General features: G+C 55.4%; 13 protein-coding genes across 13 annotated transcripts; 7 read left to right on the top strand and 6 right to left on the bottom strand.

Annotated features, from left to right (window-relative positions):
- On the bottom strand, positions 1–840 carry L226DRAFT_32208 (uncharacterized protein). Its single transcript, XM_067673891.1, has one exon. It carries the CDS (start codon positions 667–669, stop codon positions 226–228), a length of 444 nt encoding a protein of 147 aa, XP_067543179.1. The 5' UTR covers positions 670–840; the 3' UTR covers positions 1–225.
- Positions 721–2,886, bottom strand: L226DRAFT_451670 (uncharacterized protein; the record flags this gene model as incomplete). Its single annotated transcript, XM_067675027.1, has 3 exons — positions 721–1,798; positions 1,861–2,028; positions 2,093–2,886. 3 exons carry the CDS (start codon positions 2,884–2,886, stop codon positions 721–723), a joined length of 2,040 nt encoding a protein of 679 aa, XP_067543178.1.
- A 1,649-nt stretch (positions 2,887–4,535) lies between these two features.
- Positions 4,536–6,123, top strand: L226DRAFT_475950 (NADH-cytochrome b5 reductase). The gene is made up of 7 exons (XM_067676692.1): positions 4,536–4,854; positions 4,934–5,015; positions 5,086–5,242; positions 5,311–5,725; positions 5,795–5,822; positions 5,880–5,940; positions 5,994–6,123. Exons 1-7 carry the CDS (start codon positions 4,584–4,586, stop codon positions 6,006–6,008), a joined length of 1,029 nt encoding a protein of 342 aa, XP_067543177.1. The 5' UTR covers positions 4,536–4,583; the 3' UTR covers positions 6,009–6,123.
- Positions 6,124–6,545: 422 nt separating this feature from the next.
- On the top strand, positions 6,546–7,464 carry L226DRAFT_565166 (uncharacterized protein; the record flags this gene model as incomplete). Its single annotated transcript, XM_067683759.1, has 2 exons — positions 6,546–7,403; positions 7,456–7,464. 2 exons carry the CDS (start codon positions 6,546–6,548, stop codon positions 7,462–7,464), a joined length of 867 nt encoding a protein of 288 aa, XP_067543176.1.
- Positions 7,465–7,878: 414 nt separating this feature from the next.
- L226DRAFT_565165 (uncharacterized protein) lies at positions 7,879–10,489 on the top strand (the record flags this gene model as incomplete). The annotated part of the gene is made up of 9 exons (XM_067683758.1): positions 7,879–8,469; positions 9,470–9,557; positions 9,614–9,642; positions 9,732–9,825; positions 9,895–10,022; positions 10,083–10,178; positions 10,241–10,258; positions 10,317–10,349; positions 10,400–10,489. 9 exons carry the CDS (start codon positions 7,879–7,881, stop codon positions 10,487–10,489), a joined length of 1,167 nt encoding a protein of 388 aa, XP_067543175.1.
- Positions 10,490–10,747: 258 nt separating this feature from the next.
- Positions 10,748–11,313, top strand: L226DRAFT_32134 (uncharacterized protein). Its single transcript, XM_067673883.1, has 2 exons — positions 10,748–11,026; positions 11,076–11,313. The coding sequence occupies exons 1-2, from the start codon at positions 10,928–10,930 to the stop codon at positions 11,238–11,240; spliced, it is 264 nt and encodes an 87-aa protein (XP_067543174.1). The 5' UTR covers positions 10,748–10,927; the 3' UTR covers positions 11,241–11,313.
- On the bottom strand, positions 11,202–12,422 carry L226DRAFT_556356 (uncharacterized protein). Its single transcript, XM_067683126.1, has 3 exons — positions 12,188–12,422; positions 11,964–12,126; positions 11,202–11,903 (listed from the first exon to the last, which is right to left on the bottom strand). Exons 1-3 carry the CDS (start codon positions 12,297–12,299, stop codon positions 11,387–11,389), a joined length of 792 nt encoding a protein of 263 aa, XP_067543173.1. The 5' UTR covers positions 12,300–12,422; the 3' UTR covers positions 11,202–11,386.
- Positions 12,423–12,584: 162 nt separating this feature from the next.
- On the top strand, positions 12,585–14,177 carry L226DRAFT_565162 (dienelactone hydrolase; the record flags this gene model as incomplete). Its single annotated transcript, XM_067683757.1, has 12 exons — positions 12,585–12,702; positions 12,751–12,766; positions 12,821–12,887; positions 13,149–13,178; positions 13,243–13,303; positions 13,367–13,395; positions 13,454–13,462; positions 13,529–13,669; positions 13,729–13,746; positions 13,812–13,883; positions 13,942–14,094; positions 14,130–14,177. The coding sequence occupies 12 exons, from the start codon at positions 12,585–12,587 to the stop codon at positions 14,175–14,177; spliced, it is 762 nt and encodes a 253-aa protein (XP_067543172.1).
- Positions 14,172–16,304, bottom strand: L226DRAFT_475946 (translation elongation factor EF-1 alpha). Its single transcript, XM_067676691.1, has 8 exons — positions 16,258–16,304; positions 16,071–16,205; positions 15,923–16,017; positions 15,652–15,864; positions 15,460–15,596; positions 15,090–15,407; positions 14,620–15,032; positions 14,172–14,563 (listed from the first exon to the last, which is right to left on the bottom strand). Exons 1-8 carry the CDS (start codon positions 16,289–16,291, stop codon positions 14,526–14,528), a joined length of 1,383 nt encoding a protein of 460 aa, XP_067543171.1. The 5' UTR covers positions 16,292–16,304; the 3' UTR covers positions 14,172–14,525.
- Positions 16,305–16,942: 638 nt separating this feature from the next.
- Positions 16,943–19,559, bottom strand: L226DRAFT_528751 (kinase-like protein). The gene is made up of 4 exons (XM_067679454.1): positions 18,263–19,559; positions 17,766–18,201; positions 17,595–17,712; positions 16,943–17,536 (listed from the first exon to the last, which is right to left on the bottom strand). The coding sequence occupies exons 1-4, from the start codon at positions 19,361–19,363 to the stop codon at positions 17,155–17,157; spliced, it is 2,037 nt and encodes a 678-aa protein (XP_067543170.1). The 5' UTR covers positions 19,364–19,559; the 3' UTR covers positions 16,943–17,154.
- A 234-nt stretch (positions 19,560–19,793) lies between these two features.
- Positions 19,794–20,524, top strand: L226DRAFT_31848 (60S ribosomal protein eL32). The gene is made up of 5 exons (XM_067673864.1): positions 19,794–19,868; positions 19,923–20,031; positions 20,084–20,107; positions 20,169–20,314; positions 20,372–20,524. The coding sequence occupies exons 1-5, from the start codon at positions 19,825–19,827 to the stop codon at positions 20,430–20,432; spliced, it is 384 nt and encodes a 127-aa protein (XP_067543169.1). The 5' UTR covers positions 19,794–19,824; the 3' UTR covers positions 20,433–20,524.
- Positions 20,525–20,777: 253 nt separating this feature from the next.
- L226DRAFT_528750 (UPF0103-domain-containing protein) lies at positions 20,778–22,351 on the top strand. Its single transcript, XM_067679453.1, has 7 exons — positions 20,778–20,929; positions 20,987–21,130; positions 21,186–21,254; positions 21,310–21,422; positions 21,480–21,591; positions 21,643–21,777; positions 21,830–22,351. The coding sequence occupies exons 1-7, from the start codon at positions 20,919–20,921 to the stop codon at positions 22,224–22,226; spliced, it is 981 nt and encodes a 326-aa protein (XP_067543168.1). The 5' UTR covers positions 20,778–20,918; the 3' UTR covers positions 22,227–22,351.
- L226DRAFT_528749 (phosphoglycerate mutase-like protein) lies at positions 22,238–23,670 on the bottom strand. Its single transcript, XM_067679452.1, has 7 exons — positions 23,533–23,670; positions 23,436–23,466; positions 23,368–23,381; positions 23,197–23,316; positions 23,066–23,131; positions 22,543–23,006; positions 22,238–22,482 (listed from the first exon to the last, which is right to left on the bottom strand). The coding sequence occupies exons 1-7, from the start codon at positions 23,564–23,566 to the stop codon at positions 22,381–22,383; spliced, it is 831 nt and encodes a 276-aa protein (XP_067543167.1). The 5' UTR covers positions 23,567–23,670; the 3' UTR covers positions 22,238–22,380.
- Positions 23,671–24,131: the final 461 nt, after the last annotated feature.

The following is a 24,131-nucleotide window of genomic DNA, read 5'->3' as shown; positions in this document are numbered from 1 at the left end:
GCAGGTCGGAGGTTCGAATATTCAGAACATTCATGACTCAGGCTGCAGGCAAGGAGTGTGTGATACGGGTTTCCTCTTCGATTGCTTCTTGTCCGCTCTGCGGAGCGGCGCACATGCGAGGGGGAAGGCTGAAGTACATGGATAAGGGACCGAAACATGAACCGGAGCCGAGATGCAAATGCGAAAGTGCGGAAATGCGGACGGAGATTGCGTGGGATGCGAACGTCAAACGAAGAAGATTGGGAAGGTGAATGTGATAATATACAGCCAAAACAGTTGCGAAGGATGCGGATGCAAGGTCCAATCTATCGACATGAAGAATGAATGTGAAGGTATCAATGGCGCGCCCGCAGAGAGAGAGAGAGAGCCGCGGAATGAACGGACAGAGGGACACGGGAAGACTGCAGACGAGGCGGGACTGAGACGAGACAAGAGCCGCGATATAATGATATATGCCAGATGTGCCGGAGACCTCGCATATAAAAAGTAGTAAACGGCGGACCAACAAGCGTGAAATGACGAAGAGACAGTCCGATGCGCTGTTGAAGAAAACAATAAAGAAAATTGCGAGAGATCCGGGATTTGACACGGACAAAACTGAGGATGCGCGCTAGTGTCACAGAGCAGAGACGAGCATGAGAGGATGGGCATAGACATGGTGTGAGGCATGTGTCATGCGGAACATCCGATGCAGTGGGCGGAGCTGGGACGCAAAGTAGATCATGCCAGCCAGCCGCGGACGTCGACGCGCGACGATGCAACGGTGGGCGTGGCAGGGGCGGTGAGACCGATGAATGACTTCCGGCGGCCGTCTGACTTGAAAGTGGACACACGGGGTGTTGACAACGACGGGAATGGGAACGCGTTCGACGTGATCGTCAGGGTCGAGGGAGTCCGCGTCGCCGCGAACGTGGGAGAGGGAGGGAAGACGAACAGGGTCTGAGAGGGTGTCGCAAGTGGAGGGGCCATAGGCCGAGTTTTAGAGGGTGTAGATTTGAGCGAGTTGCGCAAATGCGCGGGCGGGGTTTCTGGTTTGCGGGACTCGGTACGTGGCCGTGGATGCGCCACGGGAGCGTTGACGGGAATAATGGGGGACTGCGGCACAACGGGAAGGATGCCAAGAGGGGGTGGGCGACGGCGGGGCTTCGCGGTGCGGTTGGCACGAGGAGTCGGAAGGTCGAAGGAAGACTTCACGGCTGTAGCAGGGACAGGAGGAAGCGAAAACTTAGACTTGTGCGCAGGCGCCGAAGGTGGTAGCGAAAGACCAGGAGGGCGACGAGTCGGACGTGCGGTTAGGCATGCCGATTGAGGGGGAAGGGGTTCAGTAGCCGACTCCGCGCTCGACTCATCCTCAGTTGGCTCTGCACTCGAGCTGCTTGCACCGAAGCTGATACCGTCGAAATCGCGACGGACGCCGAGAAGCTCCGGTTCCTCGTCTTCCTCGACGAGGTCCTCGCTGAGGATACTGCTGCTGGTGAGTATACTAGCAGCAGAGCCCTTGCGTTTACGCGCATTGCCATACTTGGATCGCCATGCGGCGCCCATACCAATCCCGGTACTGGCCGAGCCGATTGAAGAAGAAGAAGCCTTGCGTGCAACGATTCTGTCCTCCATGGCCTGATCGAGAGCCTTCGCTTCCTGCAGGACTTCCATGCTCTCCCGATCGTCCTCAACGTCTGTCTCCTCCATGGCAAGACGACGACGGCTCCATTCCTCTTCCGCAGAGATCTCAGAAGGGGTGGGGGATGAGTTACCACCCTTGAGCGACCGCTCGTAGTCGAGTAGTTGATAAATCAAGCTACGGTAGGGATGGCGGTGAGAACGCGTACAGCAACGAGCCGGCACCACGCGAACACTCACGACATGTTGGGACCAACCCATTTACTTTTTTCTTTGACAAATGAATATGCAGCTTGCATTCCCTTGAGCGCCCACACTTCGGAGGGAACACTGGGTGAACGCTGTGCTGCAGCTCGCATGACAAGGGCGATTATCAGCGTTGCTGACCGCGAAACACCGCACTGACAGCTGGTGGAGGAGCAAATATGAGTTATGGCAGGGAATGTCGTGGTACGATACGTCATGTACGCACTGGACGAGCACGCCGTCTCCACGCTCAAGCGCCTGATCCACGAAGGCGAAGGCTGCAGGGAAGCCCTCTGTGACGAGATCAGCCTGGCCGTGAGACCAATGAAGCTTGAGATAGTGCATAGCAGGTCTTCCAGTAGGCAGATGAGCGGGACGATATGTCGAGTACTGATCGGCGGGTCCAGCGATAGTCGCGTTCAAGTCGGGAGTGGACATGAACGGACGAAGGGGCTGGGCGGTCTGGTCAAAGTCGGTCTGAACTTCTTTAGCTACGTTCAGGATCGACTTGATGCCGCGCTCCCTGAGGCCTCTCCAATCTCGAACGTTGTCCTCCGAACCAAGCCATATCCCAGGCAGAATCTGTGCGGGACCGTCGACATAGGGAACTGTAGGTGAGCCGTCTCCATCCTCTCCCTTTCTCCTGAGGAGATGTGTGCTAGTGTTGGGGAGGGAGATGACGGAGGGACGCCGCTTTGCGGTAGGATCGTAGAGGCTACCTGGCGGATTGTGGGGCTCGACGGGGGGTGGAGCAAGGGATGCGACGGAAGATTGAGCGGAGGGGAGGGTTATTGAGAGCTTCTTCATGTTGCGGAGGGATCGAGGTTTGCTGGGGGAGGGAAGGCTAAAAGAATCTGCGTCGGAAGTGGTGGAAGAGAGGGTGGAAGCGGAAGCGGAGCTGTCGCTCGAGAAGAACGCTATGCCAGGGTTATGGACGGGAGTGTCGATGTGAAGGGGGGTTGGAGGGCCCTTGCGGCGTGGGGGCAGGGCAGACTGCGGGCGAGGGGTTGCGGCGTCCATGCTCGTGGCTGGTTCGACACGCCGGCGTGTAGATAGCGTTGGCTGGAAGCTGAAATGGGGCGGCTCGAGATGGGCTGCGGGGAGAAGGAGAGAATAAGAAATATAGACGGGAAAGAAAATGAAAGAGGGAAGGAAAAGGGCCCCAGCAAGGCGGAGAGGAGGGGAGGGGAGGACGCGGACGCGGGAGGACAAGGACAGCGACGACCAGCCCTCCGACATAAACCCCAACCCCGGCGCCTCTCCAGCGCGTAGCACGCTGTTTGTCTCACTTTGGTCCATGTGGCCGATCCACGACTCCATCCCCGACAGCGTGCGCCCAGTGCGTGCCGTCTGCTCCCAGCTGTGGCCAAGTACTGTGCTCAACGTGCTCCTCCTCCCCCGCACCCCAACCGCTCCCTCTCCATCCTACCCCCGCCGCCCCCATCATGGCCACCACACTCCATCCTCCCTCTCCAAACAGTCCCCATCCGCGGCTAATGCTAATTGAGCCATCACAGCCCATCACACATGGCCAGTGATCTACACTCAACATCATCCTCTACCCTGTCGCATCCAACCTCTGCAATCACCGCAAGATCTGCAGGCACCCTCACCTCGCTTTCTCAACCGGCTACTTGAGCAAATCACACTGTACGTCTCTGCAGAATGAACTTCCTCGAACATCACACTCACGCCTCCTTCCAGCAGTTGCGTGCCCTCGGGTGCCCCGCAGTAAAGCCGAAACTCTTCCTCGGCCTGCGGGCGCCCATCTGGCCCTGGTCGTGGCGACCGTCGTCCAGGCGCAGCCAACCCTCGTCATTTCGGTCATATGTTTGTCCACGGACAGCCTTGGAGCCTCCGTCGTAAGCCTGCTGATCGGTCCGGCTCCCGTTGCTGTCCTTGACTTGGTTGAACCTCGCCCATCGCTGCGGTTAGCCTTCTTGACAGAACCTTTTCAAGGCCCCTCTGGATTGATCCTCTACCGGCGCAGTTGCAACACGGAGACGTGCCGGAAGCCGGTGCACTGCGTGCCAAACACGACCCTCAAGGCTAACAATCCACTTCACCATGGGTACCGCCTTGTGTTGTGCGGACTGGCGTAAGTGAATAACGCATGCACGATACTGCTGTGGCTCCGTATGCATTGTTCCGGATGCTGTCACCCGTTATTGTGCCGGACCGTGTCAATGTCGCACGTTACGAAACTGCTGCTCCTAGGGACAATTATGGCAGCTTCTTTGTCCAGAGGCGCTGCACACGCATTGTCTTTGCTGGAGCTTGTGAAATGTTTGGCCTGCGGCACTTGTATGACGGTTGTGTAGCTACTCGGCTTGTGATCGACCATGAGGTGACCTTGCCTCGAGAGTTCAAGAGTGATTAGCCACCCGGTTGAGCGTCTCAGGTACCAAAAAGGGAATGGACAGACGCTCGTTCGGGAAGTCGGCACGCACGCATTCGCCGCGAGTTGTGGACCACAGTCGGCCAGATGCACAGAATACTGCAGTTGACGTTGAATGGCCTGTACGCTGCTGCGATAAACAACCTGTACGGTGCACAACCGCACAGCGCACTGCGAAGTTGCACAGAGCGCTCCGAGAGGTCTCGGCGCACCCAGGACGAGCGCGGCGCGCCCCATCCGTTCGCGTAGCGTGCGCGCTCACGCGTTTTCCCCCCAAACCGAAGTGGTCTGACCCCCGCCACGCGCCGCCGATAATTCCATGCCCAACCGCTACCAGGTTGCCTACGTCGCCTCTTTCGTTGGCACCTTCGCCCTGCTCTTCTCCCTCACCGAGTTCGTCAAGGCGAAGCTCCACGCGAGAGGTATCTACGTCTCCGACCTCATCCTCTACGGCCTCCCCAAGAAACCCAGAGAACACAACCCGGAGGCAGACATGGCAGACATCTTCGGCGGCCAGTATGCCCAGCTCATCGCGCTTGCGTTCGCGCTCCTTACGGGCGCCGTGGTGTTCATGAAGTTTGGCAGGGGCAGTACGTGTCTCCGGCCTTTCGTTCGTCATGTCTACCGGCCTGTCGCGTTACTGACGTCCGCGCCGCTGCTGCTGGTTAGAGCGCAAGCCGGTGCTGGATCCCCAGGTTTGGAAGGAATTCCCCCTCAAGGAGAAGATTGTCATCTCCCCCAACACTGCAATGTGAGTGCAGCCCATCTCCGAGAGCTTGACACGTATGAGCTCATACTCTCGTCCGTTCGTCCTCGTGCAGCTACCGTTTCGCGCTCCCCCACCCCGAAGATGTCCTCGGCCTGCCCATTGGCCAGCACGTTTCTGTCTCGGCTACCATCAATGGCAAGGACATTATGCGGAGCTACACTCCTACGAGCAGCGACGACAACCTCGGCCACTTTGACCTCCTCGTCAAGGCGCGTTTCCATTGTGCGCCCATTCACATCGACGTGTACTCACTAGATCCGCACTTGCTGTAATCCAGGCCTACGAAAAGGGCAACATCTCGCGATACATCTCTTTGCTCAATATCGGGGACAAGGTGCGCATCAAGGGCCCGAAGGGCCAGTTCAAGTACCACCCCTCGCTCTCGCGCGAGCTCGGCATGATCGCGGGCGGGACGGGCATCACGCCCATGCTGCAAATCGTCCGCGCGGCGCTCAAGAACCCGCTCGACCGCACGAAGCTTTCGCTCATCTACGCGAACGTCAACCCGGAGGACATCCTCCTCAAGAAGGAGCTCGACGAGCTCGCGGCCAAGCACAGCCACCGCTTCCGTGTCTACTACGTGCTCAACAACCCCCCGCCCAACTGGGACGGCGGCGTGGGCTTCGTCACCAAGGAGCACATTGAGAAGTACATGCCTCCGACGGACCACAACATCAAGATCCTCCTGTGCGGTATGTGCATGACTCTGGCGTTTAATGCGCGTGTCGTTTGGGAAGTGCTGAGATGTGTCTTATTCCTAGGCCCTCCGCCCATGATCACTGCTATGAAGTAAGTACATTGTGGAGACTTAGAGATCGCATTGCTGACGCAACGTCCTTGCTGCAGGAAGCACCTCGATGAGCTCAAATACCCTGCGCCCAGGACAGTCAGCAAGCTTGAGGACCAGGTAACGTGTCTTCGGCCCCGACGTGTTGCGTACCCCTGCTGACGCGTTCGCAGGTGTTCTGTTTCTAAGCTTGTCAGTCATGTGCTTGCTTCGGTTCATAGAGCTACGATTGCTTCATGTGGCATAGACTAAAATTTGATGAGTATTTTGGGTTTCATGCAACGGAAAAGACTTTCCTCCGACGAAATTGTGTGCTACCACTCGGCGGGAGGCTATCCGAACCAAAAGATGACACAGATGGCTTCGCTTTTGCGCTTCAAACATCAAGCTGGTGGTGACAACATGCTCCGTAGTCTTCTACAAGCTGCCAGTGGTTGCTGGGTGATCTAGCCAGCAAGTATACAAGGTAGATGAATGGCAACATCTAGGGATAGTGAAGTGATGTCAAAATTGTGCTGCAAGGAGAACGAAGCTCGGGCGCCTGAGCTTGTTGGGCGCCCGGCGGCGATGCCAGAGGGTCTGCTACTTACTTCCATGTCTGCGGATTTCCAACCAGTCAGTATACATGTATTCAGTCAACTATATTACGTGCGAACGCTGACCTCACCTTGACTTTGCAGTTAACAAGCAGAGACATGATGGCGGCATCGGCAGCAACGTCTACCATGTTAGAGGCGGACACCCAAGCCACACTGGCATACCATCCTCTGTTCTCAGATGGTGATTTAGTTCTCAAGTCCAGAGACAACACGTTCTTTCGCGTATCGCGGGAGACCTTGAGCCGCACATCCCCATGGTTCCGTGCGATGCTCACTCTACCCCAAACAGAACCGGTAGAGCCCATCTCGATGGACGAACCCGCGGACCTGCTCGCCGGATTGCTCGCGATAGTCAGCGGGATCGAGCTTCCCAGCTGCCACAACTTCGACCATCTAGAGTCCCTTCTTCGTGTTGCGGAGAAGTATGAGATGCCGATGGCGATCTCTGCCCTCCGTCTCTCCCTGTTTTCTCCTCTGACCGATGTGCCGTCCCCAATTCGCCTGTATGGAATCGCGTGCCGGATGTCCTGGGAGGGGGAGGCGAAGCTCGCGTCGTCACGCACTCTCGGGATCGACCTGCTCACACCTGCTGCCTTGGCCGAGCTTGCCCTTCTGGAGCCTCCGTACCGTGACAAGTTGGTCGTTCTGCATCGCCAGCGCAAGGATCAGTTCATTGAGCGCCTCAACGACATGGAGCTCTTCTATGCGAACCAGAGAGGGCGTCCATGTAACGTCGACGATCCAACAAACGAGTGTACAGCAATCATCGAGCACAGTGCTTGGACCGCGTTCAAGTATGCGATGCTGATGCATCTCGAATACGCACCTCTTGGTACGGCATTTGACGAGGACGCGTACAATCTCGCCGAGATGGAGGAGCTGCGCTATGCGCAATGTCCGGCATGCTCAAGACACTTGTATAACGTGGGAAGTACCATCGCGAAATTGCACGCCATTGTAAAAGGGCTTCCGAAGTCGATCGAGGTGAGTCTAACGTTTGATGTCACTGCAGTCGGCTGAGCGAACTCTGTTATAGTTGTCTTAAGGAAGGTTCAGCATGGTCACGCGGGCTTCTCCCTCGTTTCGGGCAATGGGATAGTGTCATCTTTGTTGAGGTCAATGCTTTGTCTTGAGCGTTTTAAGGTGCAGCATATATACCCGTTATCTATAACCTAATTCTCGACCCTCCCCTTCGCATAACCATACCCTCAGCTGCTATGGAGGTGAGGAACCTTAAGCCACCTTACAGCAGTGAAGCATGTTAATAAACACCGCCTTCCAGGTCAACAACGGGAGCGGTGACGCCACTGGCATGGAAGGGTCGACTGATCCAAAACAGCACTCTCTCTTCGCGTCTTCCTTCGTGAATGATGGCGACATCAAGTTGCTCTCCAGTGATAATATTCTGTTTCCAATGTCCTCGAGTACCCTCAGCCGCGCCTCCGGGTAGTTCAGAGCCATGTTTACGCTCCCCCATGGTCCCACCTCGGACGTGGCGGCAGCCAAAGAGGGCATGGAATCTCTTCCCATGGCAGAGCACTCGGAGGTTCTGTCTGGATTGTTGTCCATCATCAGCGGCATTGCCCTTCCTCCTCTCAACGACATCGATTTTGTCGAGTCGATGCTCGATGCCGCCGACAAGTACCAGATGCCCCTGCCCATTGCGGTCTTCCGTGCAGCCGCCTTGCCAACCTTCCTGCAGAAGCATCCCATCCGTGTTTACGCCATCGCCTGCCGCATGCTGTGGGAGGCTGACACCAAGGCGGCGGCCACATGCACGCTTCGCCTCGACATCATGGCGCCAGAGCACAGACAGGACATGGCTCGCCTCGACATCCCACACTTCATGAAGCTGATGGCGCTCCACAACAAGAGACGCAAGCAGATCGACAAAGCCCTGGACACCTTCACTGTCACCACAACTCCTTTCCAGATGATGCCCTTGCACCACCCCGGATCCCAGTGCTCGCTGCGCCTGCGAGGAGGGTTCACCGCTTCAACGTCGGTCCTGGTGGTTGTTCAAGCTTGCGTGGAGCAGAGAACCGTGGAGGTTCGTCAAGCTAGGTGAACGCGACGCGCAGCCGAGCATAGCACCTGAGTTGGACGATCTGTTCAATTTGAAGTGCCTGCGATGCGGGCAAACCCCGATGAACGAAGTCGCCTTCAACAGGCTCAAGAACCTCTTCTCACAGCTTTCGCAAACCATTGAGGTGAGCCATCATATCGGCTGCGGCGTAACGTAGTACGTCGGACTCACCACCGAACTTTCGCAGTGGCGTTGACTCTTGGTGTCAACGATGATCATTGTCAAGATGGGTTGCGTAGCACGGAGAAATGTAACAAGCTGATCTATAAACGGGTGTAGAGCTTCTGGACATGCAGGAGTCTCGCTCCGAGAGCATCCGAGACCCATTCGAGAGGACACTGCCACTGCACGACCGGAAGTCACAACCATGGACGGTGAACACCGGCAAGGTAAGTTGCGTCTGCCCAGGGCAGAAGCTAGCACCGCGCGTGCGGCAGCAACATACCACGCGTCTGTCCCAAGACTCTCTTCTTCTTTCTAAAATCACTATGGCTAATGGATGGGTGGCCTCGCCGGTCGCGGATCAACCTGATTAGAGGAACGAGTTGGTAAGTTTTGAATTGATTGTGAGAGTGAGCATCAGAATGGAATAATCGTAGCTCGAGTCCCGACGACAATATGTACATGTGGTTGGGATGGGTTGTGGTCAATGGTGAGACAGCCGACAACAGTTAGCGGCCCGGCGGGCCCTATGATTCCGGGAGAAGGCCTACCGGTATCCCGCCGTGGCATTCCCCACACCCTTGGCACTGGTACCCGGTCTCATGCTTCCACGGTCGATAGCACCATGCGTGGCAATGAGATGATATCTGCCCTGCATCTCTCACTCCGACTTGCGTCTTCTGTGCAGAGCCAGGTGGGAACAGCGAGACACAAGTTGCTTCAAGTCCCCTATGTCTAGCAACGGGAGTGTATGGTGAACTTGACTCTGGCAAGGGGCAAATAAGCTGAGCTGTACTTAAAGTTCCCCATTCGGGCGGATCCCTCCATGGAGGTTCTGCCTCCTGACTCTCCCATCCGCCAAATCTACCCGGAGGACTTGTTCGAGAACGGTACGAGTGCGCAACAAAACAGAAGTTGCATCGCTCACCTATTACCATGATTGTAGGCTCCTACGCACCACTTCTGCATGGACGTGTGCGCTACTGGATTATAGGTCCGGAGGACGGCATGAAGGCATGTTTCTCCCCTGATCTTGCGAGTGTTCGGGCTTACTCCAGTACCAGGTTGTCTTGATTCACGGCGTTTCCACGCCCAGCGTGTCGTGGAAGGCAATAGGCCCTTATCTCGCAGCGAAAGGCTTCCGAGTGCTCATCTATGGTGCGCCTAATGTCCTTCAGTCCGAGCTGACAACATAGCCGGGATGACATACCGGGACCTCCTGCATAGACCTCTTTGGCAAAGGCTACTCTGAGGCACCCCACATGCCCTCCGATGCTACTTTGTTCGTCACCCAGCTTGCCCTACTGATGCAATACGTGCGCTGGGAGGCGGCTCACATAGTTGGGTTCTCGATGGTGAGTAAAATGACGTCTCGACCAACTGCGTCTCGGACGCGAGTGACACAAAACATGCAGGGCGGTGGTGTGGCGGCTGCCTTCACCGCATCCCTGCCACATCTGGTTGCCGGGAAGACGCTCCTTATTGCATCCGCCGGCCTCATAGAGACAGGCGTACGTTCAAGTCAGATACGTAATAACAGATTTTCCATACTGACCGTGACGTTCGTACACAGCCAACACCTACATCCGTAGTGAGTCGGTAGCAGTGCAGATCGATACTAATTACAAACTCACATCAGTGCTCCACAGAGCAGCAAGGTGGCATTGCTGCAGTACCAAGATGTATGTCATGCACACCTCTTCTGTAATGAACTTCGCTCACGTAACATCAGCTGCGCGAGTTGCAAAGCAGCGAGCTTCCTGGGTATAAGCGCAGTCTCGCGTCGTGCTTCACCGACATCAGTAATTCCGGATTTTTCTGAACGTCTGGCGCGCGGGCGCTTAACGCCTTCGACCTCGCCCGCGACCGTGTTTGCTTCGTAGCTCACTCGCGTCGCCATCTCTGATACTCAAACTCTGGAAAACATACTGCTTAGCCCTATAAAACTGCCTGACGACGTCAGATTTCGATTCTTACAAGAATATCGAGCCGTAGTGGCACAACAGAGAGAAACGGTCTCGAGGCTATTCCACCACACCATGAAGAAACCGTGGAGATTTTGAGGCAGCCGGAGGGTCTATGGAGGGGGAGGAAGATCTAGGGACCATTTGAATTGGGGTAAGTGGCATAACGACAATATTCAGACAATGTCTGACGGGCTCAACGTCTGAACGTCTGAACACATCTGAACACGTCTGAAACGTCTGCATCAGACGTTTCAGACGCGTTCAGACGCGTTCAGAAAAATTTGAAATTACTGATGGACGGCCCTATACGTGGACTGCAAAGCACTTTCGACAAACTCGACAAGCTCCTGGTTGGCCCCGAGAACAAAGACTTGCAAGTGCTCGTCATCCATGTAAGAGATATCTTCCCAGGACCGGGCATTGCATGCTGACAAACCACAGGGCACCGACGATGAGATAGTGCCTTACGAGGAGGCTCACAAGATCAAAGCACGCATACCTGAGGCAGAGGTAATCACGGTCGAAGGCGCAGGCCACGACCTTGTCTTGCGGGACGCGCACTGGAGAATCGTCGGGGATGCAATCGTTCGATTCTTGGAGAATTGAAACCCATCCGGTATCCATGAACGTAGGATTCAATCAGACGACCATAGGAAGAAGTTGCGATACTGTACTTGTATTCGATATATGCAACGTAGGCATCGATGACTGCAGCACCCCGATGATACTTCGCTCCGAAGCCCCTACTACTCTTACCCGGCGGCCCAACGCTCCTTCTCCAGTATGCTTGTGCTGTTCTGCCACCGGAGTGCGCCAACCCGATCTGTCTTCTTCTCCAAATGGAAGCCGCGCTTGCGTAGCGCATCGCTGATGTATCGCTGCAGAGGAGAGTCGGATGCACGTATGGCCTGTAGCTCCGCGTTGGACGTGAAGGCATGCTTGAGGGCGTGGTCGAGCAAGTCGTCTGCCAAGCCCGCAGGCCGGTACTGCTCGTCGACATAGAAGTGACGAATGGTCGCGATGGGAGAGGTTCCTCTTGACAGCACGACCTTGCCATTCTTGTCCTTCTTGATTGTGTCCTCGGAGACCACGGAGTCAGACTCCGCGTCGAGGGACGCGTCGAGCCCGATAAGACCTATGACCCGACCACTGTACTCGATGACCCAGAATCCGGAGGAGGGAGAGCGAGAATAGTATGTCGAAATATCGTGCAGATCTGGGCGATGTAGAACGTGATCGGTACGGTCTTCGAAGCCCCAACGATTCAACCTGAGGGGAGGATCGCGGGGTGAGATATCCGGCCCCGAAGATATGAGTGAAGAAACGCACCAATCTATGGCGAACATGAGCGCAATGGACAGAGTCCCAAAGGCAGGGACGGGGGCGAGGTATCCCAGGATTCCTTGCTCGGATTTTGGCCACCACTGCATATATTCGACGAACACACACGACAACCCAACCCATACCGCAAGGACAAGGGGGTTGGTGTACACTGGCAGGTCGAAAGAATTAGCATGAGCACCAGGCCGATGGGATGTGTTTACGCGACTCACTTTTGCTGTTCGCAGTCGCAATGGGCTCCATTCCGGCTTTTCCGACCAAGAACCGGACGAGCTTCTGGTCCCCAAGCTCGACCGGACGGATCCTTGCGCCAGGTTCAACCATCTTCAGTACTGGCGTAGTGAGCGCAGAAGAGAAGCTGAGGGTGCCTGATCAAGCTGGAGAGGGGTATATGTAGCCTAGGACAATCAGTCATGGTGGACGAACAAAGTAGCGGTGCTGTCCCGGTCAGAGTCTCGACGCACGTTCGTCCCGCCCTGGCGCGCTCTCTGACGTCTTGGCACGTGATCGACGCGTCGCGCGTTTCCAATGCCATCGACGCGGACGCCATCGCCGGGACCATCATCTCCTCCGCAGGGTACTGTACACCCTCGAACGTACACAGGAAAGATGTTGATCACAAAGACCTACCACGATGTGCCCACCAAGCTCGACCCCAACGGTCGACCGATCAGGATCTTCGTGATCGCGCCGAACGTCCCAGGTTACCCTAATGCTAAGTTCCCTGGTACGTCAATTCGCTCCCGCTCATACTAGGGAGCTAACTGTTCGACAGGTGTAGTAGTTTTTAGGTGTGATTTGGGATGTATGAGGTTGACAGTCCTGAAGCTGACGCCGGTCCCAAGCGAAATCTACCAAGTGACTGGTCCCGTTGAACGGTTTGCGGGCCAGATCGCGAGCCAAGGATACGTCGTAGGTGTGTCGAGCATGCAATAGTATGAATGAACAACAATAACGTCTGTCTGATGTAGCCTGTCCATCTACTTACCATGAATTTGAGGGACCTGAGCCAATTCCCTACGATACCGAAGGTACATCGCCACAGCCCTCACATGGTCGCTCGGAACTGCATTGCTGATTCTACGCCATATCTCAGGCACTGACAGGGGGAACCGCTACAAGGCGAGTAGCGTGTATGAGTGTTGCTTTGCCGCTTACTCAGTGAGTCGATAGATCGAGAAGGAAGTTGCTGGGTACGATGAGGTTTGTCTCAGCTTCGCCAATTCGATGTACGACACTAAACATATTACCCGAATCCATATTCTAGGACGCGACCCTCGCCCTAGATCTGCTCTGCTCCCTGAAGAACTGCAATGGACGCATCGCAGGTTTGTAATCTTGCAACGACTTCACAGTGTTCACCAACAAGTTCACACATCGAACACAAACAGCTACAGGCATGTGCCTCGGCGGACATCTGGTGCGCTTGCCACTAGTATAGTCCGCGTCTTTTAAAAGCTGATCATAGGCGTCCACAGGCATTCAGGGTGTGTGACTATGCTTCGTATGCAACGAAGTCGTCTAGATCAAACCCGATACGTGACATCCTCTAGGCCGCATTCGACCGCCGAGTTCTCTCCTCCGTCTGCTTCTTCGCCACCGACATTCACTCTGCCACCCTCGGCAAGGGCAAAAATGACGATTCCCTCGTGCGCGTACGCAATGGTGACCTCACTGGAAAGGGGGAGCTCGTGGTACGCCTTGACCGACCAAATTCCCATTGAATTGACCTGTTTAAGGATGATTTCTCCAGATGATATTTGGGAAACAGGTACGTGCTATACGTGCTATACCACAACCATGCCGCTCAAGCATTTAACGAGTATGTTCACGCAGGACACTCATGTTCCTCGCGCTGGACGAGACCTTATACGCAAGACACTTGAAGACGCGAACGTCCCAACATCGGTTCGTCGAGACCTTTGGTTAAAAGTCATCGCAACTCTCCCGTTGACTATTATTGCAGTTCTTGGAGGTGCAAGCGCAGCATGCCTTCATCCGCGATGAATCTTCCAAGGGCCGATGGGACGCAGCTCTGACGCGATCTCTATTTTCTGTCATGATGGAGGTGTTTGAGCGTACTGTTGGGAGGGATCTTGGCGAGAGAGTGGACAATGGTGTAAAGATCGAACATGTCTGCTGACATTCTCATAGGGCTTCAATAACATCGGGTACCGCACTCCTTCGATCAGACCTCAGTGATTTTCCTTGCTTCCAATCGTGATCGTGGCAATTCGTAGAGCAGAAAACACACGCAGTAGTAGTAAAAACTGTTGATACACAGCACGCAATTGATGATAGGGAACGTGAGCAACGCTACAATCAATTCGTACTTCTCTTCCTCTACACGCATTCGACATTACAGAACATGAGCCGCGACCGGAGGACAGACGGCATGCATCGTGATCGTGAATACAACAATGGGTGGTGGTGGTAATGGTGGTGGTGGTAAGAACACAGTTGCGACAGTTAGAGATACCATGCGAGATGAGAAGGAGGAAAGCGAGAAGAGACCGAGACAGAGGGAAAGGAAAACCGCGTCTAAGTGGTTTACTTCTTCTTGCTGGCCTTCTCCGCCGACTTGGTGACTGTGGAGATATCATCAGTGACCGAGTGAAGAAAAGATGGAAGGCGAACAACGTACCCTTGCCACCAGACTTGTCGGTCTTGTCCACCGACTTGATGATACCGACGGCGACCGTCTGCCTCATGTCACGGACGGCGAAACGACCGAGGGGAGGGTACTCGTTGTACGACTCCACGCACATGGGCTTGCTCGGGACAAGCTTGGCAATGCAGGCATCGCCAGACTTGACAAACTTGGGGCTAGCCTCGATCGACTTACCCGTCCGGCGGTCGATCTTCTCGATGAGCTCAGCGAACTTGCAAGCAATGTGCGCGGTGTGGCAATCGAGCACGGGGGCGTAACCGGCACCGATCTGACCAGGGTGGTTGAGGATGATGACCTGAGCGGTGAAGGACGCGGCCTCCTTGGCGGGGTCGTTCTTGGAGTCGGAGGCAACGTTACCACGGCGGATATCCTTAACGGAGACGTTCCTGAAAGCCCATTATCAGTACGAGCAGATGTGATCAACGGAAGTGGACCAAACATACTTCACGTTGAAACCAACGTTGTCACCGGGAACACCCTGCTCGAGCTGCTCGTGGTGCATCTCGACGGACTTGACCTCAGTAGTGACATTCGTGGGCGCGAACGTGACGACCATGCCGGCCTTGATGATACCAGTCTCGACACGGCCGACGGGCACCGTGCCAATACCACCAATCTTGTAGACATCCTGGAGGGGGAGACGGAGGGGCTTGTCGGAGGGACGAACGGGGGGCTCGATGGCGTCGATGGCATCGAGGAGGGTCTTGCCCTTGACAACACCAGCCTTGGTCTCCTTGGTCCAGCCCTTGTACCACGGCATGCTATCGGCACGTCAGTATGCTTGGGCAAGGCGACGAGAGCGCATATACTCACTTGGTAGACTCCTCCAACATGTTGTCGCCGTGCCATCCAGAGATGGGGACGAACGCGACAGCCTTGGGGTTGTAGCCGACCTTCTTGATGAAGGTGGACGTCTCCTTGACGATCTCGTTGAAACGGTCCTCGGACCACTGCGCAGAACGTCAGCCACCGGAATTGGTACACTCCATATCAACAATCACAAACCTTGGTGGTGTCCATCTTGTTGACGGCGACGATGAGCTGCCTGACACCGAGGGTGAAGGCAAGGAGAGCGTGCTCGCGGGTCTGGCCGTCCTTGGAGATACCAGCCTCGAACTCACCGGTACCAGCGGCGATGATGAGAATAGCGCAGTCAGCCTGCGAGGTACCGGTGATCATGTTCTTGATGAAGTCACGATGTCCGGGGGCATCGATGACCTACGCGGACCCCCGATAAGCATCGTCAACGAGAAATAGGCACCCAAGGACTACTCACCGTCACCATGTACTTGGGGGTCTCGAACTTCCAGAGGGCGATATCGATGGTGATACCACGCTCACGCTCAGCCTTGAGCTTGTCGAGCACCCAGGCTAACGAAACTCGCTTAGATCGCAACAAAGTAGGCGCGTCTAGATGTACATACCATACTTGAACGAGCCCTTGCCGAGCTCAGCAGCCTCCTTTTCGAACTTCTCGATGGTACGCTTGTCGATACCACCGCACTTGTAGATGAGGTGACCAGTGGTCGTGGACTTGCCGGAATCGACGTGGCCGATAACTAGACAAAGTCAGGGATGAATGGCAATGATGAACGATGGATGAGTACATACCGACGACGTTAACGTGGGTCTTCTCCTTTCCCATTTTTGATGAAGATCTACCGACGTCGGTCAGTATCCGCGAGAATCGAGTGCAGAGTTGTGCATCGCTCGCGCAGGTACGCGGCCGGGTAGATAGCAGATGAGCGCGCAAAAAAGGGCCTCGCAGCCGCTCTCGCCTCGGCGGAGAGAGAACGGACAGCACGAACGATGCAAAGAAGACAAAGGAAACACTTACGCAAACGAAAGTGTAAGGAAGTGAGGGGGAGCGAGAGGGGAAGATGAGGGTAAGAAGAAAACGGAGGAGGACTGGATCTTAAGGTTTATGTACCCTCGCACGGCCTCGAAAATTTTAGATGATCGATAGAGATCTTGCTGATTACAACCCTCCACCCATGGCCCGGCCGGCTCCGCCGTCACACCGGAGTCACCTCCGGCGCTGCTCATTCTGCCATTGGTGGTGTCCCGAGTTTTCTGGGGCAAAGACGCTCCAGATCCTTCCACGAAAACAGTTTTGCGGCGGGACTTGGAGGAAAAAACTACATGGATTTCCAATACACATAAGCGCTGCTAACATACATCGTACGGATGACAGAGGGCAATGTGGGGAAAACAGATGTGGTCGGAACGAGTGTCGATGCGATGGTGTCGATAACATTAATGCGTGTACAAAACGGTCATGAGCGACTGCAGATAAATATCGCGTCCTCAGTTCCGGACGATGGATGGATAGTGGAGAGATAGCGCCAACGAGGTCAGAGAACTCGTTGAGTGTCCATCTGCTGGACGCGAAGCCATCAGATAACATAGCGCACCTGCAGAGACAGCCTGTCAGTTTCGGGGCACTTCTGATCGTGCGGACCGCCGAGCACGCACTCTCCACGCGGCCCTTCGTCTTCGGGATCGTGGTCATGAGTCCAGGTTGTCCAGTTCATCTAACCCCCACCCTCCTTTGCCGCTCAAGAACCGGCTCTGCATGATCTTGTGGAAGGACGGACGTGCATTGACGTCCACCCTCAAGCAAGCCCGGACCAACGCTGCTGCGTCTCCCAACGCACCACCACCGTCAGACTCCATGCCATCCTTCTCCTTACCGTCCGTACAGCGTTCGTCAAGCGCAATCGATGCGCTCGCGAAGGGAGACTCGAGACCTTCTTGTGCCTCGGCAGCAGTTGTGAAGGGGCATTCACCCACGAGCATCACGTAGGCGACGACGCCGAATGCCCAGACATCTTGCTCCTTGCCGAAGTATCGTTCGCCGCGCAAGATTTCGGGCCCCGCGTAATCGAGGCTGCATTATCCTATGCATGAGAGACTTTCAACTACAGTGGTAAGTGATATGAACTCACGTGCCGCTGAACGTATCCCAACCCCCCTTTCTCACCAGACCGGAGCTTCCGAAGTCGATGAGAACGCACTTGCCTGCTTCACCAAGAACGACGTTCTCATCTTTGATATCGCGGTGGACTGCAAAGAAAAACTCAGCGTCGGACTTTCTGCTTCAAAGCCGCAACACTGACCGATACCCTTCGAATGTAAGAACGCCACTGCATCCGCGATCTGTCCGAGATACGTTCGGATGAGATCCGGGGGTAGTCCGTTCGGGTAACTCTCCACGAGGTCGAACAGGTCTGATGGAGGGGATGGTTCGTCCGGCTTTGGCTCCGGTGTGGTCGACGGCAAGACAAGGTAATAATAGTGGTTGTCCTCGAAGAAGTCCAATAGAGGGCAGATATTAGGGTGACCGCTAACCACCTTACCCTCTACCCAGTCATTCTTGACGTCTGGTTTGTTCCTGAGAGGATCCCAGGGACGAGGAGGTGGTAAGACGTAGTGTGTAGTCGAAATCGCAGACATGACATAGATCTCTATGGGGATCGTGCCAAACTTCGGGTGCCGCTTCCAGCAGTCTGCTAGGATGCGCGACTTGATGATCTGCTTGATGACGAGGGGCGGCTGCATTGTTGTTGTACATTAACGACAAACGAAGGAATCCCATTCATGCTGGAGGACTTACTCCGAGCGTCCCATCATCCATCATTTCTCTCGCACGTTTGACCAGACCATACGCGCCACGGCCAATTTCTCGTTCGATGACGAACTCAGATATGCTCCGATCACCTACCGACGCGGGTTTCTCTCCAGGAGTAGGAGGCCCGGTGCTACTAGCCACGCTCAGATAGCTCGCAGCGCTGTTCGTGCGTACAAGCTTTTGCGGACCAGCAGGATATGGTGACGGGGGCTCGACCGGAGCGAAGGAGACGCGTCCAGCCACGAGCGAGACGCGCTGTTGAGACGATCGCCGACGCATTCGGGGAAATTGGCTAGAACGCGGAGAAGATGGCGAACTGGAGAGTGGACTACGTAAGGATGATGCTGAAGCAGCCATCGGGGACAAGGGTAAAGGGGATGTGGGTCGTGATGGAGGCCGTGACGACAAAGGGCGAGGAGAGGAAGGGCGGGACTGTACCGGTGAACGAGTCAAAGGACCCGCGACGTAACTGCTTGTACGGGGCGAGCTCGGTGGAAGGGGAGAAGGCGGAGTGATAGATGTGGATATCATAGAAGCCCCGTTAGTTGCTGCAGACCTCGGCACTGCGGAAGTTGTGAGCCACGCCGGGCGGGTAGCGCGTAGGAGACTCGGCCGTTCCTTGGTGGTGCTAAGGGTGTCAGGGGCGATCGCATCCTCCTTCTCGCGGTCGCTCTCGCTCTCCTCCTCCTGAGCACGGTTTGTCCACTGGAAGCCGCGGCCTATGGAAGTGACGCCCCAGCTATTACCCACACTCGCCGCACGGTACAAGCGGGGGGCGGAGGAGTTGGGTGGCATCCAATCATCGTCGTTGTCGAAGGTGTGGTCGACGGAGGGCGCAGCAAGCATGATGCCTGGCAAAGGAGAGAGGGCCTTTGCTCGGAGGGGAGTTCGCGAGAGGGGAGTAGATGATGGTGGTGCGGAACGTGAACGAGAAGAGCGGGATGACGGCTGCTTGAGAGACCGCGGCTCATAGTCCCTGCACGTGAGCTCTGTGTTCCCGCCGCACCGCGGCTGCGGCAGCCTGAGCCGGCTGGCTGCAGTCCACAAATACTCGTCCTCCGAGCTCGAGTCGTGCTCCTCCTCCATGCAGATGGCGGTGGGAGGAAGGTTACATTCCCGCGCATCCCCTGCGGCTTAATTGGGCCACCATTCGATCCGGGCAGGTTCCTCTTCTCAATACGCCAGCCTGTCGTCGGGTGATAAGCCCGCGGGCGCCCGTCCATGCGGCTAGCCTGCGGGAACCCCACACTCCCACGTGGCGCAGACGCCCGACCCTCCCGGCGAAATCTGGTGTCGTCCTCCAGTCTCAGCACGCCCCCCTCGACGCCCTCCTCAAGCCCCACGAAGTGTGAGTCCGTCATGCTGAACGTACGATACGACAGCCCTGCATCCCTGGATCCTGTCGATGCCGCTATCACGCGTGGATTCCGCCCGGAGGGCGATGGATGCGAAGTCGACTCTCTGGATGACCTTCCACTCCGGGCTGCCATATCTTGCGTCTTCCTGCCCAGGCTAGTCCGCTCATCCGCTCTGTCTTGCAGTCCGCCATGGTCAAGGTTCCCATTGTCAAGAAGCGCACCAAGCCCTTCAAGTGAGATGAACACCTTCCCTGCTCCTGGAACCGTCGTTCACCTATTCTATGTAGGCGCCACCAGTCTGACCGTTACAAGAGCGTGAAGGAGGCATGGAGGAAACCCAAGGGTATTGATAACCGTGTACGGCGTCGGTTCAAGGGTCAGCTTCCCATGCCCAAGGTGCGTTCTGTTGACTTCTCAGGTCGGTTGCGTGCGCTGACGCGCCTTACAGATTGGCTACGGCAGCAACAAGAAGGTGCGAGAGAACCCCTTAAAGTTCCGATGATCCGCTCTATGTTCACACTTGGCTTGTCCAGACCCGCCACCTCCTCCCCAACGGCTTGAAGAAGTTTTTGGTCAGCAACGTCCGGGAAGTTGACCTTCTCCTGATGCACAACAAAAGCTTCGCGGCGGAGATTGCGCACAACGTCAGCAGCCGCAACCGGACACTCATCCTGGAGAGGTGCTTTCGAATTGCACTGTTCATCCGTCTCATTTACTGAATTCCGTTGTCACTCAGGGCTAAGGTCCTCGGCGTGAAGGTCACCAACCCCGCCGCCCGTCTGCGGTCAGAGGAGTAAAAGGTCGTCGTCGTCGGTGTCTTTGTTGTCTCGTTTGCTGCTGTCCATCACCCCATGTATCCATTTGCCTATGCCGAAGATAATCGACATGCGACCATGATCCAAGCCCTGTGTTTCAGAGACTGTACTTGTGATTGTGCTCCTCCTTTGAGTTAGTTGTCCGCATCTCAGCAATATCTTGTGTCAGTGGTGGATCCCTACATAGTCCGACTTGCTGCTACAGCGGTATCGCGTGGGCATGTGGAACTTGAAGTAATGCCGATGGGCCGCACGTGCGATCGGACAGATCTTCGGAGTATTCCAGCCATGGTCCAGACGTCCAGCACTCAATGCAAGCTCTGACGTCGACGTTTTGAGATATTCGCGATCGAATATTAAGCATTCGCGCGACTGAGTGTACTCTCAGCTGCTTGTCTCTCCCTCGACCGCAGACTTGTCCATCTGTCTTTCCCAGCATATCCTTCTGTAAGAAATCCCGTGCCCGAGATGAGTTTCCGGTGCGCCGATCCATGCTTCCATCGATTGCTGATCGTATAAACCAACCCGATCCCCAGACAAGCAAGTCATGCAGACTCGTGGTATACTGGTAACCGGAACAAACTAGACCAAGAACTCTCGGGATGGCTCCAAGCTGTGAATCCATCACCTGAGGACGACTACAAGCCGCCAGTCCTTGGCACGAAGGCTATCATCGCGCCGTGCGTATAATCGGTTTGTATCCATTGCATGGTCGGGTTGATTAACATCTTCCAGTCATGCAGGGTATTCCTATTCCGGGCGAGCTGCCGCTTGGGCGTATAAGAGTATCGATACGACGGGAATGTAGGTCGTCCGAGCTATTCATCAATGCTGTGATTGCTAACACGATGTGACATAGTAAGCGAGTCTTCGTCCTGGGCCCTTCCCATCATGTATACCTCGATGGGTGCGCCCTCACCCGATGCACGGAATACGGGACGCCACTGGGCGTGCTTCCAGTAGATATCGAAAGTAGGCATGACACCGGTTGATCGTAGGTCGCGTCCTCTATACTGACAGGGTCTCTAGCGACGACGGAGCTCAAACAGACAGGCGAGTTCACTGAGATGAGCCTGCAAACCGACGAAGACGAACATAGCATCGAAATGCACCTTCCCTACGTTCGCAAGGTCTTCGAGGGGTATGCTGCTGCCACTCAGGCCGGTGTCCGTATTGACATAGGGTCGGATAGGTTGGACATCAAGATCGTGCCCATTCTCGTGGGCGCAATCGACTATGACAAGGAGGTTTCCTACGGCAAACTTCTCGCCCCGTACCTCGCAAGCAAAGACACTATCTTTGTCATCTCAAGTGATTTCTGCCATTGGTGCGCAGGTCTATAGACTCCCAATGTAGCTCAACTTGACGGCTCCCTTTAGGGGACAACGCTTCCAGTACACATTCTACTATCCCAAGCCCCCGCCCAGTTCAGTTTCTCCTATACGACTCTCTCGTTCGGAGCCTTCTCCAGCTTCGCTCAAAGACCACCCTATTCATGCTTCCATCTCGGCCTTGGACCACGAGGCCATGGAGCTCCTCACGATGCCTCCGTTCAACGCCAGCCAAGCGCACCATGAGTTTGCTCAGTACTTGGCGAGGACAAAGAACACCATCTGCGGCCGTCACCCGATCGGGGTTCTATTCGGAGCACTCACCACGCTCGAGAAGGAAGGCAGGGCACCCAAAGTCAAGTGGGTACGTTACGAGCAAAGCAGCCAGTGCATGACGGTAAAGGACTCGAGTGTCAGTTACGCCAGCGCGTTCGTTACATTCTAGGTATCATGTACGATGGGAGTAGAGAGGGTGAGCTATCAAGCCCAACATGAAAGGAGCTGTATGTCAATGAATGTACCATAGCTGGGCTTCGAATAGAGTGCAGCGGCGAATTTGCTTCTAAATCTACACCGTGCATAGTCAATCTCAACGTTACCTACATGCGCGTCTGAACTGCGACAGGGAGAAGATGTACCTGCAGCCCGACCGGATGGTCTACTTCGTTCTCAGACCCAGGCTCTCCGTGATGGTCGATGACCTGGGGCGTTGTCAGTCTCCCCCGACAGAACCGTTGCTTCAGAATGGAAGAGTGCATCACCTTCCCATCAACAATGATACAGTTCTCAAAGCCCCACTCCCTTGTAACGCCGTCCTTCAGGTGACCGCCGTCTGCCAATTTCTTCGGCTGCCAGCAACCCACAGCATCACGGACGTTCTGTGGCCGCTGCAAGTCCGTCAACGTGCAGCACCCGACTCGCAGGGGTAAGTTCCGATCGCCGATGAGCTCGCGCGTGAGTCCGATGACCGTCGCGGCATGGGTAACCAGGAGAATGCGCTTGTGCTTCCCCTCAAACCGCTCCTCCACCGCAGGAACTAGGGCCCGCATGAACTCCCGGGTGCGATCGTGGACTGCGGATATGTCCTCGCCCTTGCGAGAGGGGTAGTAGATCGACTGCCATGAGTCGTCTATTGCCGGGAAATGGGTACTCAGGGCGGATGCAGATGCGGGTCGTGGGTGAAGACCCGTTCCGGGTGCCGCGGGTGAGTACCATTCCGACAGGCCTACCGGTATGTTAAGCGTCAATGAGAGAACGAACGAGACCGGTCCGTGGATGGCGCACCGTGCTCAACGTAGAGCGGTAGCTCCATTGCCTCTGCACTGGGCTTGGCCGTTTCCAGGCATCGATCTGCCAGCGGGTGGGCGCATATATCATCATGAGAGCCTCACATAAATGCGGTCGTTGTGGCTTACAATATGGAGAGCTGAAGATTGCGGTTGGTCGCTGCTCTTCGGGAAGCGAGAGAAAGTAGCTTGCCAATTCTTTCGCTTGCAACACACCGAAGTCAGCTAGTGTGGGATCTCGAGGAAGTCCTGTACAGTACTGTTACTACTTGCGGTGTGTCCACCTGTTCGCTCACGCACCTGTCACGCTCTTCCTGGAGATCAAGAAATCAGAAAATGTGAGGACTACGAGGTGGACCGACCACTACCAGTCATCAGTGACCCAGTTCTGTCGATAACCTATTATAATCCCCATATGAGTTTGTGTGAGTTGGTGTTGGTGAACTTGGACCACGGCTCTCTCACCGTGTCGAGCAATGTAAATGTTCTCTATCGTCATCTTTGGGAATCTATAGGCGTTTTTGTGAACAGTGAGATAGTAGAAGAGGTGCCAGTGGTGGTGTCAGGCGAGATCGTTTTGTACAGGCCGTCACGACATCAAATGTACAGTCTGAGTGACTCCGACCATGCGCACACGTTGTCGCCGCGCGTTCACGGAGCGCTATCGATACATAAGGAACCAAGTCAGGACCGACCAGCTGGGAACACACGACACTCGTTTAAGAAATTTTACAGCACTGTTTCTGAGCGCGGAATGCATCGATGTGCTTACACCTCGTATACAACACGACTAAATATGGAGGGCCACAGAACATAATATACCGTGCATAGTCTTGGTTCATATGTCATGTCAGTGGGTGGTGAGAGGAACAGCTACTACTAGAATCAGGAGCAGGAGCAGGTGATACGTGGAGCAGGGGAAGACAGGGCAGAGGTACGAGGCGACGGGGATGCAGAACATGCACACAGATATCAAGACAGACAGACCAACGGACAGATAGACGAACGTGATGAGAAACGATGACTCCAATTTTTGTCGGGGCCGCGTCAGGGAGGAGTCAACA

Source organism: Lentinus tigrinus (genome assembly GCF_003813185.1).
Source record: "Lentinus tigrinus ALCF2SS1-7 unplaced genomic scaffold L226scaffold_1, whole genome shotgun sequence".
Lineage (NCBI taxonomy): Eukaryota > Fungi > Basidiomycota > Agaricomycetes > Polyporales > Polyporaceae > Lentinus > Lentinus tigrinus.
Note: the sequence above shows the minus strand (reverse complement) of the source record. Positions and strands in the feature narration are given on the sequence as shown.

What these genes read in the sequence shown, in the direction of transcription:
- L226DRAFT_528749 (XM_067679452.1), bottom strand. Translation starts at nt 23,566, where the DNA reads ATGACGATAGAGAACATTTACATTGCTCGACACG. An exon ending in CATTTACATTGCTCGACACG is followed by an intron (nt 23,467 to 23,532) that starts GTGAGAGAGCCG and finishes GGATTATAATAG; the next exon opens with GTTATCGACAGAACTGGGTC. An exon ending in ACCGCTCTACGTTGAGCACG is followed by an intron (nt 23,007 to 23,065) that starts GTGCGCCATCCA and finishes ACATACCGGTAG; the next exon opens with GCCTGTCGGAATGGTACTCA.
- L226DRAFT_528750 (XM_067679453.1), top strand. An exon ending in GCTTCCAGTAGATATCGAAA is followed by an intron (nt 21,423 to 21,479) that starts GTAGGCATGACA and finishes CAGGGTCTCTAG; the next exon opens with CGACGACGGAGCTCAAACAG. An exon ending in TCAAGTGATTTCTGCCATTG is followed by an intron (nt 21,778 to 21,829) that starts GTGCGCAGGTCT and finishes GGCTCCCTTTAG; the next exon opens with GGGACAACGCTTCCAGTACA.
- L226DRAFT_32208 (XM_067673891.1), bottom strand. Translation starts at nt 669, where the DNA reads ATGCCTCACACCATGTCTATGCCCATCCTCTCATGCTCGTCTCTGCTC.
- L226DRAFT_31848 (XM_067673864.1), top strand. Translation starts at nt 19,825, where the DNA reads ATGGTCAAGGTTCCCATTGTCAAGAAGCGCACCAAGCCCTTCAA. An exon ending in GTCAGCTTCCCATGCCCAAG is followed by an intron (nt 20,032 to 20,083) that starts GTGCGTTCTGTT and finishes CGCGCCTTACAG; the next exon opens with ATTGGCTACGGCAGCAACAA. An exon ending in GCTACGGCAGCAACAAGAAG is followed by an intron (nt 20,108 to 20,168) that starts GTGCGAGAGAAC and finishes TGGCTTGTCCAG; the next exon opens with ACCCGCCACCTCCTCCCCAA.
- L226DRAFT_32134 (XM_067673883.1), top strand. Translation starts at nt 10,928, where the DNA reads ATGGACGGCCCTATACGTGGACTGCAAAGCACTTTCGACAAACTCGAC. An exon ending in TGCAAGTGCTCGTCATCCAT is followed by an intron (nt 11,027 to 11,075) that starts GTAAGAGATATC and finishes GACAAACCACAG; the next exon opens with GGCACCGACGATGAGATAGT.
- L226DRAFT_475950 (XM_067676692.1), top strand. Translation starts at nt 4,584, where the DNA reads ATGCCCAACCGCTACCAGGTTGCCTACGTCGCCTCTTTCGTTGGCACC. An exon ending in ATCTCCCCCAACACTGCAAT is followed by an intron (nt 5,016 to 5,085) that starts GTGAGTGCAGCC and finishes GTCCTCGTGCAG; the next exon opens with CTACCGTTTCGCGCTCCCCC. An exon ending in CATCAAGATCCTCCTGTGCG is followed by an intron (nt 5,726 to 5,794) that starts GTATGTGCATGA and finishes TCTTATTCCTAG; the next exon opens with GCCCTCCGCCCATGATCACT.
- L226DRAFT_475946 (XM_067676691.1), bottom strand. Translation starts at nt 16,291, where the DNA reads ATGGGAAAGGAGAAGACCCACGTTAACGTCGTCG. An exon ending in GACCCACGTTAACGTCGTCG is followed by an intron (nt 16,206 to 16,257) that starts GTATGTACTCAT and finishes GACTTTGTCTAG; the next exon opens with TTATCGGCCACGTCGATTCC. An exon ending in ACAAGATGGACACCACCAAG is followed by an intron (nt 15,597 to 15,651) that starts GTTTGTGATTGT and finishes CGTTCTGCGCAG; the next exon opens with TGGTCCGAGGACCGTTTCAA.
- L226DRAFT_556356 (XM_067683126.1), bottom strand. Translation starts at nt 12,299, where the DNA reads ATGGTTGAACCTGGCGCAAGGATCCGTCCGGTCGAGCTTGGGGACCAG. An exon ending in TGCGACTGCGAACAGCAAAA is followed by an intron (nt 12,127 to 12,187) that starts GTGAGTCGCGTA and finishes TCGACCTGCCAG; the next exon opens with TGTACACCAACCCCCTTGTC. An exon ending in CTCATGTTCGCCATAGATTG is followed by an intron (nt 11,904 to 11,963) that starts GTGCGTTTCTTC and finishes TCCTCCCCTCAG; the next exon opens with GTTGAATCGTTGGGGCTTCG.
- L226DRAFT_528751 (XM_067679454.1), bottom strand. Translation starts at nt 19,363, where the DNA reads ATGGAGGAGGAGCACGACTCGAGCTCGGAGGACGAGTATTTGTGGACT. An exon ending in TGGATGATGGGACGCTCGGA is followed by an intron (nt 18,202 to 18,262) that starts GTAAGTCCTCCA and finishes ACAACAATGCAG; the next exon opens with CCGCCCCTCGTCATCAAGCA. An exon ending in CTTACATTCGAAGGGTATCG is followed by an intron (nt 17,713 to 17,765) that starts GTCAGTGTTGCG and finishes TTTTCTTTGCAG; the next exon opens with TCCACCGCGATATCAAAGAT.